The sequence below is a fragment of the Cervus canadensis genome, chromosome 17 (assembly GCF_019320065.1).
Source record: "Cervus canadensis isolate Bull #8, Minnesota chromosome 17, ASM1932006v1, whole genome shotgun sequence".
Classification (NCBI taxonomy): Eukaryota; Metazoa; Chordata; class Mammalia; order Artiodactyla; family Cervidae; genus Cervus; species Cervus canadensis.
In genome coordinates this window covers 14,107,528-14,129,091 of record NC_057402.1, presented here as the reverse complement: position 1 = coordinate 14,129,091, position 21,564 = coordinate 14,107,528, and the positions used below count along the sequence as shown (strand labels likewise).

Below are 21,564 nucleotides of genomic sequence, written 5' to 3'. Positions count from 1 at the left end.
TGATTCAGAATAATGACAGTGAAGATGATTAAGGATCTTGGAAAAAGAATGGAGGCAAAGATTGAGAAGATGAAAGAAATGTTTACCAAAGACCTAGAAGAACAAAGAAAAAACAAATAGGTGAATAATACACTAGAAGGAATCAACAGCAGAATAACTGAGGCAGAAGAATGAATAAATGACCTGGAGGACAGAATAGTGGAAATCACTGCCGCAGAACAGGATATAGAAAAAAGAATGAAAAGAAATGAAGACGGCCTAAGAGACCTCTGGGACAATAAATGCACCAGTATTCACATTATACGGGTCCCAGTATTCGCATTACACGGGTCCCAGAAGGAGAAGAGAAAGGACCAGAGGAAAATATTTGAAGAAATAATAGCTGAAAACTTCCCTAACATGGGAAAGGAAATAGTCAACCATGTCCAGGAAGCAGAGTCCCAGGCAGGATAAACCCAAGGAGGAACACACCAAACACACATAGTAATCAAACTGACAAAAATTAAAGATAGAGATAAAATACTAAAAACAAGAGGAAAATGACAACATAAAAGGGAACTCCCATCAGGCTATCAACTGATTTCTCAACAGAAACTCTGCAAGCCAGAAGGGAATGCCATGACATATTTAAAGTGGTGAAGGGGGTGGCTCATCCACTCCCTGTGGCTGAGCTGTGGCTCAGCTGGTAAAGAATCTGCCTGCAGTGCGGGAGACCTGGGTTCAATCCCTGGGTTGGGAAGATCCCCTGGAGAAGGGAAAGGCTACCCACTCCAGCATTCTGGCCTGGAGAATTCCATGGACTGTATAGTCCACGGGGTCACAAAGAGTTGGACATGACTGAGCAACTTTCACTTTAACCTACAATAAAATGATTGAAAAAAAAAGAATAAAGTGATGAAGGGGAAAAACCTACAACCAGGAATACTCTACCCAGGAAGACTCTCCTTCAGATTTGATGGAGAAATCAAGGCTTTCCAGATAAGCAAAAGTTAAGAGAATTCAGCACCACCAAACCAGTTTTACAACATATGCTAAAGGAACTTCTACAGGCAAGAAACACAAGAGAAGCAAAAGACCTACAGAAAATAAACCCCAAACAATGAAGAAGATGGTAATAGGATCATACATACCGATAATTATCTTAAATGTAAATGGACTAAATGCACCAACCAAAAGACACAGACTGGTTGAGTGGATAAAAACGTGTATGTCTGCACTTCTACTTACCGCATCACCCTGCTTGACCTCCACAAATTGTATGTAATTATTTTATATTGTTAAGTTAATCATGCTGGCCTGGATGAAGCACAAGCTGGAATCAAGATTGATGGGAGAAATATCAATAATCTCAGATATGCAGATGATACCACCCTTATGACAGAAAGTGAAGAAGAACTAAAGAGCCTCTTGATGAAAGTGAAAGAGGAGAGTGAAAAAGTTGGCTTAAAACTCAACATTGAGAAAACTAAGATCATGGCATCTGGTCCCATCACTTCATGGCAAATAGATGGGGAAACAATGGAAACAATGAGAGACTTTATTTTGGGGGGCTCCAAAATCACTGCAGATGGTGACTGCAGCCATGAAATTAAAAGATGCTTGCTCCTTGGAAGGAAAAGTATGACCAACCTAGAGAGCATATTAAAAAGCAGAGACATTACTCTGCCAACAAAGGTCCATCTAGTCAAAGCTATGGTTTTTCCAGTAGTCATGCATGGATGTGAGAGTTGGACTATAAAGGAAGTTGAGCACCAAAGAATTGATGGTTTTGAACTGTGGTGTTGGAGAGGACTCTTGAGAGTCCCTTGGACTGCAAGGAGATGCACCCAGTCCATCCTAAAGGAAATCGGTCCTGAATATTCACTGGCAGGACTGATGCTGAAGCTGAAACTCCAAAACTCTGGCCACCTGATGCAAAGAACTGACTCATTGGAAAAGACCCTGATGCTGGGAAAGATTGAAGGCAGGAGGAGAAGGGGACAACAGAGGATGAGATGGTTCGATGGCGTCACTGACTCAATGGACATGAGTTTGAGTAAACTCCTGGGAGGCCTGGCGTGCTGCAGTCCATGGAGTTGCAAAGAGTCAGACACAACTGAGCAACTGAACTATTGAACTGAAGAAGGTGTAGAGAAAAAGGAGCCCTGTCGTCAGTGGGAATGTAAACTGATACAGCCACTATGGTGAACATTATGGAGATTCCTTAAAAAACTAGGAATAAAGCTACCATATGACACAGCAATCCTACTACTGGGCATATACCCTGAGAAAACCATGATTCTAAAAGACACATTTACCTCAATGTTTATAGAAGCACTATTTACAATTTTCAGGACATGGAAGCAACCTAGGTGTCCATCAACAGACGAATGGATAAAGAAGATACAGTACATATAGACAATGGAATATTACTCAGCCATAAAAGAGAATGAATTTGAGTCAGCTATATTGAAGTGGATGAACCTAGAGCCCGTTATACAGATTGAAGTGAGTCAGAAAGAGAAAAATATATATTAATGCATATATATGGAATCTAGAAAAGCAGCACTGATGAACCTATCTTTAGAGAAGGAATGGAGACCGAGACAGAGAGAATGGACTTGGGGACACAGTGGGGAAAGGAGAGGGTAGGACGAAGTGAGAAAGTAGCACTGAGATGCATATCGTACCACGTGTAAACAGAGAGCTCGTGGGAAGCCGCTACATAACACAGGGACCCCAGCCTGGCACTGTGATTACCCAGAGGGGTGGGATGGGAGGCAGACAGAGAGGCTCAAGAGGGAAGGGATGTATATAACTATGGCTGATTCTTGCTGTTATAGGACAGAAACTCACACAACATCGTAAAGTGATTATCTTCCAATGAAAAAATTTAAAAAATGCTGGAGTGCAAAAAAAAGAAAAAAAAGAATGGAAAAATATTACTTGTTCTGCCTTCCTATGATAGATTATGTTGAGGCCATTACTAAAATAATAAGTAAGGCACTAAATTTAGTCAGAATCCAAGATCTTCCTTTATTACTAATTAACTGACTAGCTAACAATCAAACTCCAGTCGGGTGGGAAAAGGCTAAGGCAGTTCCACCTGTATTATTAAAACAGAGAGAATGCTTTTGTTTTCTACTTCCTGCCCTTCAACTCTCTCAAACACTTCTCTCCTAGCTAAGTTCTAATCACACCAAGAGGAAACAAATCAAGTACTCAATTTCTAGGAAACTAGTCTGTTTTCTTCCAAAGAAAATATACTAAGGGGGACTTCCCTGGTGGCCCAATGGTTAAGAACCTGCCTGCCAAGGCAGCGAACTAAGATGCCACATGCCCGCCAAGGCAGCGAACTGAGATGCCACATGCCCGCCAATGCAGCAAACTAAGATGCCACGTGCCTGCCCATGCAGCGAACTAAGATGCCACGTGCCTCGGGGCAACTAAGCCCCTAAGCAGCCACCACTACTGAAGCCCAAGAGCCCCAGAGCCTGGGCGCCACAAGAAAGTAGTCCCTGCTCACCGCAGCCAGAGAAAGCCTGAGTGCAGCAACGAAGGACTCATGCACCACGACGACGACAAGTGCAGTCAACTAGATACATAAAATAAACTATATAAAAAGACAGACCAACCTCGGCCACGGTACTGCGAATACGATCCACCAGCTGCTCGAAGTCCACCAGGCTAAAGAGGGGCTGCTGCTTGAGACGATGCAACTCTGCAGCAAAAGTGTCCTCCTGGTTCTTCAGAATGGATCCTTAGGACAGGAAATCACTTAAGGTCAACGGGAGACAGGGAACCCGCACAGGCGAGGGGCTCTCTTCCCGGGGCTGCCGCTCCTTCACCTGCTTCTCGGGCAAGCATGTACGTCCTGGCTGTGCTGGAATCTCAACGTGAAGGTCCCTAGCCACCCACTCTGCCCAGGCCGACTCTGGGTCCAGAATGATGTCAACTATGCCTCTGAGGATGGACGTACCTCGGGCAAGGATATTCCTACCTTTCCTGGTCAGGTTTACATTTTGATTTTCGAACATCTGGACAGATTCTCCCACAAAGAGGATTTTTTCAGCAACCCTCACTGGAATGTAGGACGGCAGAATCTCCACTCGCAGAGAAAATTGTTTGAGAGATGGCGCCAGCATGTTCTCCTCCTCTATCAGGCGCTAGGCAAGGAAAAAACCCACATCAGAGATAACGTATGAAGTGAGAAAGGGGAAACAAGGGGATATCCGGCAGCTCTCTCAACCCACGATTTACAGTTTCTGGAAGCAGGGACTTTAAATCTGAACTTGCATAATTATTAAATCACCAGTGCTAGAGAAAGACATTCCATTTTTAGACAGAAAGATAGCACGGTGGAAATAACAGTGGTTTTATTAACATTAGGATTTTCATTCTCACTCTGCCTTGACTACTATGTAAAAGCTTGTGCAGTAGGTCTGGAACTCAGTCTTCTTGTTTGTACCATGGAATAACTGATCTGTTTGTTTCCAGGTTTGCATCTTGTGCATGTCTGCTCTGCCCAGCTCTTTACCGAGGCCTGAGTCATATAGCCATGTGGTTCATACAACCTGGCTCCTGGGCCAGTACCATTGGCCTCACGTGGGAGCTTGTTAGAAATACAAAATTTCAAGCCCGCCCCCAGAGCTACAGAAAACTGCTGGGGGGTGAGGCCCAGCAGTCCATGTTTTAATAAGCTCTCCAGGTGATTCTGGGCACTCTACAGTCTGAGAACCACTAATCTAGCCTGTGAAGTCCCAGATTCTTGCCATCTAACCAACCAGGTCCCTGACTTGCTGCTAATTTGACCCTTATCCAGGGTACGGATAAGGAACCCCAAGCTCCATTCTCCTGACTTTGATCTCTGCTATCCACCCTTTCAATTTTGGGCTTGGGTGCTGGTGTGCCTCAGGGCACCACCCAAGACCCTTTTTTCCTCTCGCTATCCACACTCTTCCTAAACAATCACATCTTCTGAGGCTGAACTGATCATAACAGGTATTTTTAATCTTTCTGCACCACAGGACTCTCTGCAAGTATAAAAGCAATGGATCTTCCAGAAGAACAGGGAAACATACACTTCACAGAACCTCTGAAGCCACCTGTGGACCTCAGATTAGAAACTTTCATATGCTGATAACTCCTAAAACTTTATCTTTAAGCCAGACTGTTCTCATCAGCTCCAGGCTCAGCCCACTGGTCATTTCCTACAAGTATCTCAGTGTGTCGAGAGTTAGACCCATCTTCTCCCCTGCCCTCTCCCATCGGCAATCCACATTCCTTATCATCACCACTCACCTATCACTAAAGGCAGGGACTTGGGCATCATCCCTGATGCTTCCCTCTGGACCCTTAGCCAATCAATCACCACAGCCTGCCTGTTCCACCTCCTAAGTATCGCTGAAGTCTCTTTCTTCTTCAGCATATTTACTGTTCCCATCCTTGGTGCAGGCCACCGTTATTTTTCAGCTAATGTCCCCAACAGACTTCACCGATGGCCCAAACAGTAAAGAATCTGCTTGCAATGCGGGAGACGCTGGAGACTTGGGTTTGGTCCCTGGGTCGGGAAGCTCCCCTGGAGAAGGAACTGGCAACCCACTCCAGTATTCTTGCCTGGAGAATCCCATGGACAGAGAAGCCTTGCAGGCTACAGTCCATGGGGGTCAAAAAGAGTAGGACATGTCTGAAGCAACTAAGCATATATAATGTCCCAAACATTCTCCTAACTATTGTACTTGCTGCTAATCTTAATTTTTTAAAAAATGTTTTCCCACAGTTTCTACAGTGATCTATCATGAAGTCTAATGTAACATACAGAGGTGTGTTAACCTGTTGCCTAAAATTCTTCGTGGTTCCCAGCTCTTTTCAGGCTCAAGTCAGAATTCCATCCCATCATTTACAAGGGCTTTCATGATCTTATCTCTGTTCATCTCAAAAGCTTCACTGGCTGCCACTTCCCACATCCCCTCCAACTGTCCCTTACAGTCTATATTTCAGTCTTTATTTACTTGACTATCTCAACTGAATTACGAATGGTTCCCCAAACGATCCATGTCCTTCATGGCCTCTGTACTCTACATAGTCCTTCCCTCTGCCTGGAATTTTTTTTTTTGGCCATGTGGCATATGGGATCGAAGTTCCCATCAAACCTCCGCCCCCTGCATTGGAAGCTCAGTCTTAACAACTGAACCACCAGAGAAGTCGCTCTCCCAAACTCTTTGCACTTAAGACATATATTCCACTCTAGTTACTCTACGTCCATGTTCCCAGAATACCCACACTCGCTCATCCAGAGCACTTAGTATAGTGTAATATGTCTTCCACTAACTGTAAGCTCTTTAAGGACAGGGACTACTACATTTTATTTGTTTATGCAGTTGTGGCACCTGGGACAGTTGTGCCGGGCATATAATAGGCATTCAATAAAATGTAACAGGATAAATGAATGGATAAGAACAACACAGGACTTTGGGGAGCTTAATCAAAACTAATCTGCAATGTAAAAGCTCTGGGTACCAACAAGACTACCTAAAGGGACAAGACTTATTATTAGTCTCCTCAATGCATATGCCAGGAAAAGGGGAAACAAAAGGAATCTCACAAATGTATTTTCTACTTTAGAGTCTCACACTGTTAGGCATTAAGTTCAAGTATTAAGCTAAGCCAACTGTCTACATCTACAGAATTTATGGAACGTGCCCAGGCCATGATGAGCTGGGGGTAAGTCCCCGGAAGGTCATCTAGCTGTCGACTTGTCCAGCTTCTGGCAGGAGCAGGCTAGGCTTCTTGCTGGGCTCTCACCAAGTCCTGGAGCTCCCTCAGCTGTTTTCCTGTCAGTCCCCCAATGCCCAGGTCCTCCTCATCCTCTTCTGGCTGGGCGCTGACGTTCCCGGAAGATGGACCCTGTTTGATAAAGAACTCTTCGTGCTGATCCAAGAGGAGTCCATGTAACATCCAGGCTGACAGCTGCTTATACATGACCCCATGACACACGGCCAGGATCCTGAGTGGAGAGGACAGCAACAGCCTTAGAAGTTCATGTAGAGGACAACAGCCAGATGGCGTGCTTTAAACTGCTACAGGATAAACAGAGGCCTGAGAGTTTGGTCAGTCAGAAGGGAAAGGACCAATTAAGGTAAAAATAATGTGCTAGTTTAACTTCAATCTCTGTGGATGAACTAAGCAGTTAAATTTCCACAGGCGTAGCCTATATCCTGACGTCTGAAATGCTCACTAAGGGTTCTGATCGTCTTTTAGAAGAGGCACATTTTCTTCCCTCGAGTAAAATAAGTTTCAAAATGGATGATTCCTATTAAAATTAAATGGACTTATAGAAGTCTCTTGGAGAGGCAATGGCACCACACTCCAGTACTCTTGCCTGGAAAATCCCATGGACAGAGAAGCCTGGTAGCCTGCAGTCCATGGGGTCTGGAAGAGTTGGACACGACTGAACGACTTCACTTTCACTTTTCACTTTCATGCATTGGAGAAGGAAATGGCAACCCACTCCAGTGTTCTTGCCTGGAGAATCCTAGGGATGGGGGAGCCTGGTGGGCTGCCATCTATGGGGTTGCACAGGGTCGGACACAACTGAAGTGACTTAGCAGCATAGGAGTCTCTTTTTGGCTAACAGTATTAAGTAAGTTTTTACTTTTGTTGGAATCACATAAGGAGAGTAGATCCAGTATGTGAGAGGTAGATATACCTGAAAAAGTATTATCCTACAAAATGCAGAAAAGGTTGTTGGAGAATGGGATAGTCACACAGTCTCAAGGGATCACACTTCAGAAAACATATCAATGACAAAGTGGAAATTGTTCCTCTAAAACAGACCTGGTGGAAAACACGTAAACCTAGTGATGAGGCTTTACACCAGTAATGGGACAGAGTTGCTTTGTGTGCATTCTGATACGCTGTAACAGGAAATAATACAGCCTCCGTAGTATCCTTGCCAAAAATGTTCAATCTGAATCTACTCATGAGGAAATAATCAGAAAAATCCAGACTGTGTAACATTCTACAGGAAGCCTTTGATCACATTCCACATTTATTTAATAGTTGCAGTCATAAGATACATATAATTTTGTATCCTTTTTTCAGTTAGTATTATAAAGATATTTTTACATGTTGTTTCAGAATTTGTAATTTTAATTCTTTATAGTCTATCAAGTGAATATATCTTTATTCAGCATTCTATTGCTGGTATTTCTTAATGTAGCAGACAACATTGCAATGAATAATGATTGTGTATATGGTTATTTTCTTCTTTTGGATAATTTTGTTAGAGTAAAATTTTTAAGAGGATTATAAAGCTACTCAAAATACACATGTTTAGACACAGCTAAGCATCATCTGGAATAGTTAATGGGAATTCTCTAAGGATAATAAGATCCAAAATTGAAGGGCTGCCTCAAGGTCACCTAGGCAGCTACATCCCAGCCTGGACACTCAACACCGTGGAATCCCCTTTCTGTGGTTTCTGAGTCACCGTAAGGTTTACACGGGCTCCTGTACTCACGGGCTTTTGCATCCTGGTCATAACCTTCCCCAGAGAGGAACCCGAGATAACCTGGAAACAGAACTTGGGCCAAGTCGGGTCACTTAACCACCCACTCCCCGCTCCCTGCCCCAGTGAAGCATGACTTACTTTTCCAGTGCACTGCGAACAGGAGGCAAGCCTCCACAGCTGTGTCTGTATACTGCTTCCAGGATCTGACAGCCGTGAATCTGTGGAAAATACAGCCTTGTCAAGCTGAATTCCATTTTAATAGTTCATATAACACAATCTCATATTCTATACTCAATCCAGAGGGCAAAATCCACGAAGAGTGAGGATAAACTCCTAAGATCTATGCACAGTTCCAATTCTGACTCCAATTCCAGTGTGTATGGGTGGGGTGGGGGGGGTGGTCCCCCACACCACCAAGCAACTCTGTGACACCAGCTGGGGGTCCTACAACCTAACTCAATCCCTGGGTTCCCCTAATTTGCTAGAGCAGCTCACAGAACTCAGGAAACCCATTTATCCACTAGATTATCAATTTATTAGGAAGAATACGCCAGGATACGAATCAACACCCAGATGAAAGGATGCACACAGCGAGGTCCCGAGCAAACGAGCTTCACAGGGCACGGCGGCACACAGAGGCACTCTGGTTCACCAACCTGGAAGCTCTCCAAACGCCATCCTCTCGGGTTTTTATGGAGCCTCCCCGGCTCTCTGCCCTCTGCCCGCTTTTCTCGCCAAAGGTCCAGTGGGAAACGTGGGACTGCGAGTTCTAACCTTCCAATCACAGAGCTGGTTCCCCTGGCAACCTGCCCATATTTCGGTGTTTTCCCAAAATCACCTGATTAACAAGCTCAGGTGTGGTAAACAGGGGTTTGTTATGCATAGCAAGATGCCTTTATTGCTCTTATTACTTAGGAAATCCTGAGTTTTAGGAGCTCTGCGCCAGAAATGGGACAAAGACCAAATCTGTTTTTCTTATTATAAATCACAACATCACAACAGTTGTTCTTAAGTATGGACCCTCCACCTCCCTGTCCTTCCCCAGCCCGCACCATCCCCAGCAGCATCTGCATCACCTGGAAACTTTTAAGAGCTACAAATTCTTGGACCTCGTTCCAGACCTACTGAATCAGGATCTCTGGCGTGGGGCCCAGCCATCTGCTTTTAACAATCAGCTCCAGGTGATTCTAATGCACAGTGAAGTTTGAGAACTACTGCACTAAGGAAACCAGAATCATTTCGAAATTCCAAGAAAAGAGGTAAAGAAAGCTCTTTACTTCAGATTAAGGCCTAATTCAGACTACTTATAAGGTATACACTTTTCTAAAAACCTGGTTCCTCTCTCAATGTCCTTTTGCCTCTATTTTTTTAAAACCGCTTTACTGAGGTATACTTTATATACCAAAAAATTCACCTAAGTGTACTTTCAACAATTTTTAGTAAATTTACAGCATTGTGCAACTGTCAACATGACCCAGGTTTGTAACATTTCCATCACTCTAGAAGGACCCCGGTGTGTCTGTGGACACTCACCTGTTCTCACCCACAGCCTCATTTACTTAGAGCCTTAGCACTCAGCTTCCTACCACCTCCCGGGCAGGAAGGAAGCTTCGCCCATCTGCAATCCCCCTACTCGTTTTCCACTCTCCTTCCTGTGGCCAATGGGAGCTCAGAGTCAACTGAGACGTGCAGCCGTGCCTGGACTCTTACGCTAACCCCACTTACCTAGAAGGTCCCCTCCAGTTTTGGGAGACAGTTTAGAGAGTAGCTAACAGCACAGTCTGGACTCAGACAGCCCTGGGTTTATATCCTAGCTGTACCATTGACTACTTTCTGTAGGACCCTGAGGGGCTTCCCCGGTGGTGCAGTGGTGAAGAATCTGACTGCCGACGGAGGAAAAGTAAAGAGACGCAGGTTTAATCCCTGGGTTGGGAAGATCCCCTGGAGGAGGAAATGGCAACCTATATAGTGTTCTTGCCTAGGAAATTTCACAGACAGAGGAGGCTGGCGGGCTACAGTCCATGGGATTGCAAAGAATTGGACATGAATGAGCAACTGAGCATGCATGCATGCATGCATATGTGACCTGAATTACATTCCTTAACCTATTTGATTCCTTAGGAGATTGACCTTGATAATATATGTGAAGCACTTCGCACAGTGTCTGGTATACAACAAGTGCGCAATAAAAGCTTGATGTTATTTGGTGAGGGCAACCAGCTTTGCGGGGTCAGAGAGCACCGGCCCCACTGACTTTGCTGCCACGGAACAAATGCAGCAGAGTAGGTTTCTAGATGTATACAGCAAAAAAAAAAAAAAAAAAAGAAGTAGCAATCTGGCAAACTGACTAGTTAACTAGTTATATTCAAGGCACAAATATACCAGCTTAAAAACAGGAATAAACTAAACATATTTAATCTATTTGTCCTTTCTGATCCAATTATGAACCAGCAGATTCTTCTAATGTAAAAATCTCAAAGCATCTCAGAATTATTAATCCTACTCAGAAAAGACATTCTCTGGACACTAGAGACCCTCTTCTCAATGCATATGATAAAAACTTGTGATAAGAGGCATATTTAACTAATGAACAGCTAGCTGGGTTTCACCCAATGACTTAACAATGCTCAGAAAGCTGCCAGCACCCTAATAATAAACTATTACCTTCTTTCTAAGGATTAATTTTCTGCTTCTCAAGATCCATATCCAAAAGTTCTGAATCCTTAGTGTAAAAAACTCTCACCTTCAAGTATCCATAGCTTTATCCTCTTACCCAGCGGCACTCTTGGGGACATCTGTTACCGTTTCCCCCAGCTTTTGGACCAGGAGATGCTTAAGGGCAGGGTCATAACTTATTTTTGCTTTGCTGATACTTAGCATGATACCCAAGCAGATAATAAATGAATAAATAAAAACTACTGAAAACTAGGGTCTTCAAAAATGAATGTAAAGGAAAATGAATTATGATTATGTCCTTGGTGCTTACCCCAGCAAAAGGAAAAAGTACTCACCTTTTGACTTTTAATTTGTTCTACTACAACCATCACAGAGGGGAAAAGGAGCTGGAACTACAAAGTAGAGAATGATTAGGATGGTATATATTCAAGCACAAGGAAAAAAAAATTAACTCAGGAAATGTCTTTGTTTCTAACCAGTCCCATTTATCATAAAGATGGCAACACCACAGAACAGCCAAGATCCTAAGGCAATCTGACATGGGGGTTGGCTGTAGATAGAAAGAGAATGGCAGATACAAGCAGTTTCCATGTCTGATGCGTATATTTGTTAATACTGAGACCAATGTAGAGCATTAACATCAGACAGTAAGTTTTCATTAAATGTGGAACTCTTCAAACAGCTCTGATCTAGGAAAACATATGAAATAACAAATGCTGGGCTCTGAAACCAGAAGGAAAAAAGTTCTCAAAAATAATATCCTGAGTTAGAGTATTCCAATGATATCAACAGATTCCAAAGCATTTTGTTACCTGATCTAAGGAGTAATTGACATGTGATATGGAGAGATGGGGGTCAGCCAGGAACTGCAACAAAAAACACGGTGATTAGGGCTCCATATACAGTATCTTGAGTCTATTTCATCTGTGAAAACTAGAAGGGAATCTGAGAGTAGGCTTAGGGTTCATTTTAGGGTACTGAGAATTGATCATTTACAGAAGATAATTAATTCTGATTTTCTGATGATAACAAAACCAAAGCTAGGGCTCTTCGAAACTCAGGAACCTCGGCCGTGATCCACCTGCCACTCTGACCATGGCTTGGGCAGTCACAGAGAACAAACTTGCCCTCTAGCCATGCAGAAAATGGCTCATTCTTCTCTACCTGACCATATCAGAGGACATTTCAGATCAGGAACATGCCCTTATCTGCAGTCCCAGAGGTGTGGCTTCCCATGTCTCTTCTCACCTCTTGTTCCAAATCAAGTAGTGCTTGGCGATAAGGCTGCAAAACTGAATCCAGCCCCGTGCAGAAGGCCCTGAGGTAGATTCCATGTGACCCACCTTGGCCCTGCTGAGATGGATGGTGATCCTGAAATCAACAAAGAGAAGTCAGCTTTTCAGCTCACAGCCTGAAACCGGAGGAAGACATTATCCTCTATTAATGGCATTATTTTTGCTTAAATAATTTCCAATCAAAATAGTGTTTCCATGAGAGGAAAATCTTACTGAACAGACAGATTTTGAGTCCTGACCTTTCAAAAATGTGATAATGTTTTAATTTCCAAGTGGCTCAGATTTTACAAACTGGGTATTCTTCCACACTGTCACTAGATTTTTTTCAACAACTCAGTTCTAACCTTGTTACTTCTGGCTTAAATCCCTTTGGTGGCTTCCTCTTACCCAAGAATAATATCTAAACTCCTCTATATAGCATACAGTGACTTCTGTATTCTGGTCCTTACCCTCTCTCCAAAATTATTTCACTGCTTTCAACTTTACATCCTCATTTCCAAATTAATCAACAGTTCCCCAAATGTGCCCTATTTCTTTCTCGCACCTCCATGAATCTGAGTGTGTTCTGCTTATAACTGTGTGTTCGTGCTTGTGACAAACACCTACTCTTCCTGCGGGACCCAACTCAAACATCTTTTCCCTGCAAAGCCCTTTCTAACTCTCCCCAGAGCATCAATCGCTCCCCTCTGTTGCTTTTATAGCATCTCTATTTAGTGCTGGAATTGAACTTTTGATTATTTGTTCCCTCACTAGACCAACAGCTTCATGAAGCAAGGGCTCACACTTTATCCATCTTTGCATTTCATTTCCTAGCACAGTTCTTTGAAGAGAGGGTAACTATTTACTGAATAAATAAAATGACCTCAGTCCTCCTCCTAACAACCCTTCTCCTGTCTCGCATGACAATTCATTAAAAACACGAATCTGATAGCCAACACGGGAAGTTAAAAGAAGCTCACCAAGAGGCTATTTACAAATATGGTTTGTCTTTCAAGAAAGCTGCAGTTTTTCTATAAAAGCATTCTTCTTCTTCTACATGGGGGAACTTCAGCTAACAGCTGACTTGAGGCCATGATGACTAGCCTTTCTGGGTGGTCGGGCTCTGGTGGCAGTAGATACCATAGGACGATTAAGCAAAAAATGTGGTCGGAAGCTTGGGCTCAGGGGTTACAAGGCACAGTGTAGCCAGAGGATGCCACAAAGGATACTAGCAAATTCCTGGAGATAAATGTTCACAGCTATAATAAGAACATGGGAATAGGGTGAAACAGACTGGCTTACAGCCAGGCAGTTTTTTTTTTTTGTTTTTTTGATCTTGTATCATTCCAGAGAACTGAATGTCTTCATTTATCACAAAATGAAAGAGAAATTGCTTTTTATTTTTCAATAAATAAATAAATAAATAAGAGGTACTACAAATAGCTTTAGGAATTAGAAAAGTAGGAATTCACATATAAGATCCACGTAGTCACGTGAATACAGAAGAGGTTAGGTTTTCTTAAAAGTGATATATTGTTGTTGTTAGTCACTAAGTCACGTCTGACTCTTTTGCGATCCCATGGATTGTAGCCTGCAAGGCTCCTCTGTCCATGGGATTTCCCAGGTCAAGAATACTGAAGCAGGGTGCCATTTCCTCTCTAGGGGATCTTTCCAACCCAAGGATGGAATCCACATCTCCTGCATTGTTAGTTGAGTTCAATCGCTCAGTCGTGTCCAACTCTTTGCGACCCCATGAACTGCAACATGCCAGGCCTCCCTGTCCAACACCAACTCCCAGAGTTTACTCAAACTCATGCCCATCGAGTTGGTGATGCCTTCCAACCATCTCATCCTCTGTCATCCCCTCCTTCTCCCGCCTTCAGTCTTTCCTAGCATCAGGGTCTTTTCCAACGAGTCAGTTCTTCACATCAGGTGGCCAAAATATTGGAGTTTCAGCTTCAGCATCAGTCCTTCCAGTGAATATTGAGGACTGATTTCCTTTAGGATGGACTGCTTGGACCTCCTTGCTGTCCAAGGAACTCTCAAGAGTTTTCTCCAACACCATAGTTCAAAAGCATCAATTCTTTGGTGCTCAGTATTCTTTATAGTCCAACTCTCATATCCATACGTGACTACTGGAAAAACCAAAGCTTTGACTAGATGGACCTTTGTTGGCAGAGTAATGTCTCTGCTTTTTAATATGCTACCTAGCTTGGTCATAACTTTTCTTCCAAGGAGCAAGCGTCTTTTAATTTCATGGCTGCAGTCACCATCTGCAGTGATTTTGGAGCCCCCAAAATAAAGTCTGTCACTGTTTCAATTGTTTCCCCATCTATTTACCATGAAGTGATGGGACCAGATGCCATGATCTTAGTTTTCTGAATGCTGAGTTTTAAACTAAATTTTTCACTCTCCTGCATCATAGGTGGATTGTGTATTGCTGAGCCACCACAGAAACCCCAAAGTTACAAACACTTAAAATTAGAGCCCTTTTCATCTATATCAGGATATACATAGGTTTCAAATTTGATCATTGTGTACTTATTATGTTTTCATAGCAAACTAGCATTGATTAGATTCTGAATTCAAGTTTAGCTTATGTACTTTCTCTGCAACAAAATCTCTTTGACAGAACCAGAATCTCTGTCCCAGAAATGAACGTTTATAAGGCATTATCCTCCAACATCTTTGCCCCATAGAAAACCACCAAGGGCCTGACAAGTGCTTACAGAAGGGGCAGGTGGTGCTGACTGCCTTTGTTTCAGAAAAGCACCCTTCCTTTCCCCATTCTAGAAGAGAAGCCTTTCTCTTTGACCAGAATTCATCTTTCTACTGGGAAACAGTCATCACTGAATCAGTCACACAACACAGCCATCTTTTTACTTCCCACTGACAGAACTGCAGACTGTTAAAAGAGAACTTTAAAACTTCTCTTAAAAATCATTTGTGGGTCTGTGGTACACCAGGCACTTCACATGAACTCCCTTTTTAATCCCCACAAGCCTATGAGATAGGGACCATCTATCATCCCCATTTTATTGGTGAGGAAACCGAGCCTCAGGTTGCTGCCGAGCAGTCTACAGGCAGTAAGGGATGGACAGGACATGAATCTTTGGCTTCTACACTATAAAGCACTGACTTCCAATTCACATCAGTGAACAATATTTATTAAGTTTCACCACATGCCAAGAACCTTCTCCAGTTTAACTTTATTTACACATGAAAAAAATGAAGCCTGAAGATTTGAATTGCTGGCCTCAATGTGACTAAGGTAGCTAGAAGCAGAGCAACAAAGGAAATGATGCCTTGTGTTTTCACCTCTGGAATTGGAACTCTGATCCAATTCAAACTGATTTAATTTAGGTTCCTAAAACTTGGGCGAAGCATACTTTCTCAATCTGCCTAAATTGGTCCCCACGTATATTTTCCCCTTGTTGGAGGTAGAGTCACCTTGCCCTTCACGTGATAATTCCAGGGGTGAGACATTCATTACTTCTTAACACTCATGTCACATGAGTTACCAATGGAATCACTGAAAGTCTGACTTAGCCGCTGCCCGCGGGAGGTGTCCATTCTCGGAGAACAGAAACCTACCTGCTGCTGCACATGGCCCGTGTACTGTTCTATGAACTCGGTGAAGCGAATGTAGTCCGTGCCCAGCCGGCAGAGTCGATTCAAGACACTGGTTTCACTGGGATGAAGAAACGGGAAGTCCTGTGACACCTGGAGGAGAAGAATAATGCTAAGAACACTGATGCCTGCTAGTCACTGCTCGCTACAACTGCTGCCTCCCTTTGCAAGATGCCTATTTAAGATCGATAAGTTCTGGATAATAAAAAAATTTTCAAGTCACTACAAAGACCTTATTCCCTAGCCCTAGCCTAATTAGTCACTTATTGAAATGGGTGGTAATGCATGGTAAAGAATTTGAACAATACAAAATGGTGTACATTAAAAATAAGTCAACCTTCTCAGAGGCAGCCACTATCACCTATTTCTTTTTTTGCTAATTGAAGTATAAATGTTATATTGGTTTCAGATGTACAATGTAGTGACTCAGTATTTTTAAAGATTACACACTGTACAAAGTTATTACAAAAGACTGACTATATTCCTGTGCTGAACATTACAAGCCCGTGACTTATCTATAATTGGTAGTTTGTACTTAATACCCTTCACCTATTTCATCCCTCACCCTACCCCTCTTCCTTCTGGAAATGGCCATTTGTTCTCTGTATCTACACCATCCGTTTCTGTCTTGATATGTTTGTTTGTTCATTTTGTTTTCTATATTCCATATGTAAGTGACTTCATACAGTATTTGTCTTTGCCTGATTCCACTAAGCATAATACCCCCCAGGCCCATCCACATTGTCACAAACAGCAAGATTTCATTCTTTTTCATGGCTGAGCATATTACCTATTTCTTATGAAATCTTTCTTCCTGGGATGATCTATAAGGCTATATGGGGTTTTTGACCTGGTTGCAACAAAGTCTCTTGAGCAATATTGCTCTAACTTGGATCTGCACACTCCAGAGGTTTCTCAAACATACTCATAGGATTTACAAATTCTATATGAAATTTTAAATTTTGTTTTCATTTCAGTAAAATGTAAAGCTTAAAAGAACAAAAAAAAGTAAAGTTAATGTAGCATATTATAATCTGTAAGAGCACCTTAAAACTGGACATATAATTTACTGTCCACATTTTCATTCAATTTTAAAATTTTTAAATTAAATTTTTAATTTAAACCATGGCCAAATGATAACTTAGTATGGTATATAAAGATTTCACAGCAGTTCAAGCAGAAAAATAGTAGTGAGAGAATATATTCATTCAGTCAACTTACAAAGAAATTCATGGCAAAATATGCACAGAAGTGATCATTTCAGCCATTATCCAGTGTACAGTTTGGTGGCATTAATTGCATTCACCCTGTTGGGCAGCCCTCACCACCATCATCTCCAGAACTTTCATCTTTCCAGACGAAAACTCTGTACCTATAACTCTCCATTGTTCCTTAACCCACAGACCCTGCCAAGTACCCTTCTGATTCTGTCTCTATGAACTGGACTGCTTTACAATATTGATTCTTTTGTGACTGGCTTATTTCACTTAGCATAGTGTCTTCAAGGTTCATCCATGTTGTACCACATGTTAGAATATCTCTCCTTTTTAAGCTGGAATAATATTCCACTGTGGGCTTCCCAGTGGCTCAGTGTTAAAGGATCTGCCTGCCAATGCTGAGATGCAGGTTCCATCCCTGGGTTGGGAAGATCCCCTGGAGGAGGAAATGGCAACCCACTCCAGTATTCTTACCTGGGAAATCCCATGGATAGGGGAGCCTGGCAGGCTACAATCCATGCAGTCACCAAAGAGTTAGACACAACTCAGACTAAATAACAACAACAATATTCCACTGATATGTGTTGTATTTTGTTTAATCACTTCCTTTGTCTATGGACAAATTGCTTCTACCTTTGGGCTACTGTGAATAATGCTGCTATGAACATGGTGTACAAATACCTATCAGAGTCTCTGCTTTCACGTCTTTTGGTTATATACCTAGGAATAAAACTGCTGGATCATTTGGTAATTCTCTGTTTAATTTCTGGGGGAGTCGCCATATCTTTTTCCCCAGGGACTGCACCACTTTACATTTCCACCAGCAATGCACAAGGTTCTAATTTCTCTACATCCCCACCAACTCTTGTTATTTTCTGGGTTTTTTTGGTAATAACCATCCTAAAGGGTATAAAGTGATATCTCATTGTGCATTTTCCTAAAGAATCATGCTATTGATCATCTTTTTGTTTACTGGCCACTGAATATCTTCTTTGGAGAATCAACTGAATTTTAGTGACCACCTACTTATCCCAGGCACTGTGCTAACTTTCCATAAATAAAGAGCAAAGTCAGATATATTTACTACTCATAAGGAACTCAGAATATTTCATATTCATATTGTATTGTATTTTGTGGAAGCCATTTTTATAGAATAGTAAATGTAATAAATAGGCAAAAAAGAATTCTTCCGTCACTGATTCCACAATAATTTGATTAAGAGTCCATTTAAAGTAGACTTAATGACACAATGTTAACCCTATCTTCAAGTTAATAACTTTTAAGAGGTAGCATGACATAGTGCTTAAGAACCTGGTCTCTGGAGTCAGAATGCTTGGGTTTGAATCCCTGAGTTGCCTCTTACTTCCTTGAAATCTTAGGCAAGCAATACCCCTCTCTGCCTCATCTTTCATACCTATAAAGTAGAGATAATAATTCTAAGGATTAAATATGTAAATCACATGTGCCAAGCACACAGCCAAGTGCTCAATACATGTCAGCAATTTTTTATTATTAGGACAGCTCTATTCAGTTTTTAAGTGACATTACTATTAAAATTGGCATTTTCACAGTGTTGCAGGAATTTTAGAAAAGTTCAAGGTCTGGGTTATTCTGAAACAGCAAACGATACCTTAAAGTTATTGGTACTATTTAGTATAACCTACTTATATGAACAGTTACTGAAGTCAAAATAGAAAATAGCCAGATCTGCAGCAAGATCAGTCTACTATTAAACTCAAGTGTTGACAATTTAGGTTTAGCAAAACAAAAGTATATGCTGCTTTAGCTCAATGGTTCTCAACTGGGGCAATTTTGCTCCCAAGGGACAGGGTAATGTCTGGAGGTATTTTTGGTTGCCAGGGGTCCTGCTGGCATCTAGTGAGCAGTGATCACAGATGCTGCTGAACACCCTATAATGCGCAGGACAGTCCCCACAACAAAGAATTATCCAGTCCAAAATGTCAATAGTGCCAACACTGAGAAGCTGCATGAGATTGTCAATGTGAATTTATCAATTTGACAGCATTATTTACTTTGTAAAGATAATTGGGTTTACAGTTGTTCAAGAGCAATATGCTTGAGTTTATACTTAGCTTAATGCGTGTACATATTCTATATTACAATAAAATTATTTTTATCAACACAGAACATTCATGACAATTTTACCCTTTATCCAAATGTGAAAAACACTGTTCTGAAGAAAGTATGCAATAATTGCTGGTTTGGGTAAACTTTTTTCTTTCACAAGTACCTTTTTTTTTTTTAATTAAAAAAATTTATTTGGCTGTGCTGCATCTTAGTTTTGACATGCAAACTCTTAGTTGTGGCATGTGGGATATAGTTCCCTGACCATGGATTGAACCCAGGCTCCCTGCATTGGGAGCGTGGAGTTTAGCCACTGGGCCATCAGGGAAATTCCTCACAAATATCTTAATAGCTACTATGTGGCAGAAATTGTTAGGTGCTTCTGCAACATCTATGAAGACCACTGTGGCCTTTGATCCCATGGGCAACCTATGTGACAGAAAGACTATATATGTAGGTAACAACAATAAATCATATGAGCTATGATGTCCTCTAAGAGAAATAAGTTGCTGTGATGGAAAATAATGGCATTAGAAGTATACTTAAAGAGGTGGTTAGAGAAAGTTTTTCTTAGACGGTAACTTTAAAACTGAGAACTTAAAGAGGGAAATATCCAACTGAGACTTTTTATAAGAAAGGAAGGAAAAAAAAATGAAAAAAGAAAAAAAGGAAGGCAGCTATTGTTCCCATATTCTTCATAGTCAAGCGCACACAATTACTTTCTGAGTCTTTTCCTCCGACATGCCTGGCATTGTGCTAGTTTTACAGGTGCAAAGAAATAATAAAAGACGAATCTGTTTGATTTATAAGTTGTAAAAACCAAGAATATAATTCTTCTGCTCCTCCACAGCTTATACTACCAATTCTCATACAAACAGGCATGGCTTTGTGATCAGACAGAGCTAGTTTCAAATCTTGCTTTTTTAAGACCAGCCACCATAAAGTCCTCTGAGCTTCAGTTTGCTCTTTTGTAAACTAGGCCCAACACTACTTAAGTTACTAAGTTATGGAAATGATTAGATAATATTACTGGAAGCAGAAGCAGAAAGAGTGGTTCAAATACTGAAGTCAGACAGACTGGGTTCAAGATCCTAAACTTATTAATCGCTATGTGATCCCTGACACGGGAATTAATCTCTGATATGGAGATAGGTGGTTGTGAAGATCAAAGCATACAGGTAAACCATATAGTATATACATAGCCACCTTGAATATCCCTGGATACATGAAAGGCCTCCCCCGTTCCAAATCTCTTAGTGCAGAAATTTTCCCGGCAAGGAGTAATAAGGAAAACACTCACTTTTTCATTCAACAAAACTGGCTGAATCCTTATTGTAAAGTGAAAGTGAAGTCTCTCAGTCGTGTCCGACTCTTTGCGACCCCGTGGACTGCAGCCTACCAGTCTCCATCCACGGGATTCTCCAGGCAAGAATACTGGAGTGGGTTGCCATTTCCTTCTCCATATTGTATATTAGGCACTGTGTATTTGGTCTAACTTTCAAAACTCAGTTTAAAACGTTGTGCAAGCATGAAGATGGGAGAAAGGGCCTCTCTCATTTTTACATCAGTTCTCCAGCAACTCTCGCCCAGACACTTCAACATTAGTCCTGGTCCGGGATTCCCTCCTCCCGTTAAGGCAGAGCCAATAGGGGTCTACCCTCCGCTTTCCGCTTAGGCCCAACCCTCTCCAGGTGTCTAAACCATCCTTAAGCCCTTAGGGCACAGCCCTCAGGTTACCAGTCCGGGGATACGCTCCCCACGCCTCGGTCCTTGCCAGCCCCGCCTTCTTGCTCCCTCAGACTCCTCCTCCCAAGCGCTGGCTCGGGTCCACCCATTCCGAGCTCGCTAGTTCCCGCGCTCTGAGCCGGACAGTACCTGGAGGCCACTCCGCTTGTTCCAGGTGAAAATGGACCCTGGGTACCCGCTCAGAGCCAAGAGCAGTTCGTGGATCATTCTCACGGCGCACCTCGAATCCCTATATCCGTCGCACCCTCCTCCAGAGCCTTAGCTGGCGACCAAGTAGGCGAGCGCTCCCTTCTCTACGCGCGCACAGTCTCCGGGACGCACCGTTCCTCCTGTCCCGCCGAGACAACTGCAGGGGAGACGGGACGGGAAGCAGTCGGCGCGCCGCGTCCCGGAAGTGCGCCGCGCTCAGCCGGGCCCACTCGCCGGCTGCAGCGGGTGCCCCGCA

General features: G+C 42.4%; 1 protein-coding gene across 5 annotated transcripts in view; it reads right to left on the bottom strand.

Annotated features, from left to right (window-relative positions):
* The window catches only part of TUBGCP4 (tubulin gamma complex associated protein 4), a 34,445-nt gene extending 12,901 nt beyond the window's left edge, over positions 1-21,544 (bottom strand). For 3 of the 5 annotated variants that reach the window (XM_043490091.1, XM_043490092.1, XM_043490094.1), the window contains exons 1-9: positions 21,249-21,544; positions 16,036-16,164; positions 12,416-12,538; positions 11,980-12,033; positions 11,503-11,559; positions 8,630-8,709; positions 6,784-6,985; positions 3,980-4,145; positions 3,615-3,739 (exon numbers count right to left, since the gene is read on the bottom strand). In XM_043490091.1, coding sequence (XP_043346026.1) covers positions 3,615-3,739; positions 3,980-4,145; positions 6,784-6,985; positions 8,630-8,709; positions 11,503-11,559; positions 11,980-12,033; positions 12,416-12,538; positions 16,036-16,164; positions 21,249-21,326 — 1,014 coding nt within the window. In that variant the 5' untranslated portion in view covers positions 21,327-21,544. Of the gene's footprint in view, positions 1-3,614; positions 3,740-3,979; positions 4,146-6,783; positions 6,986-8,629; positions 8,710-11,502; positions 11,560-11,979; positions 12,034-12,415; positions 12,579-16,035; positions 16,166-21,248 lie in introns of those variants that run through there. The other 2 variants (XM_043490093.1, XM_043490095.1) reach the window with 2 other exon arrangements.
* Positions 21,545-21,564: the final 20 nt, after the last annotated feature.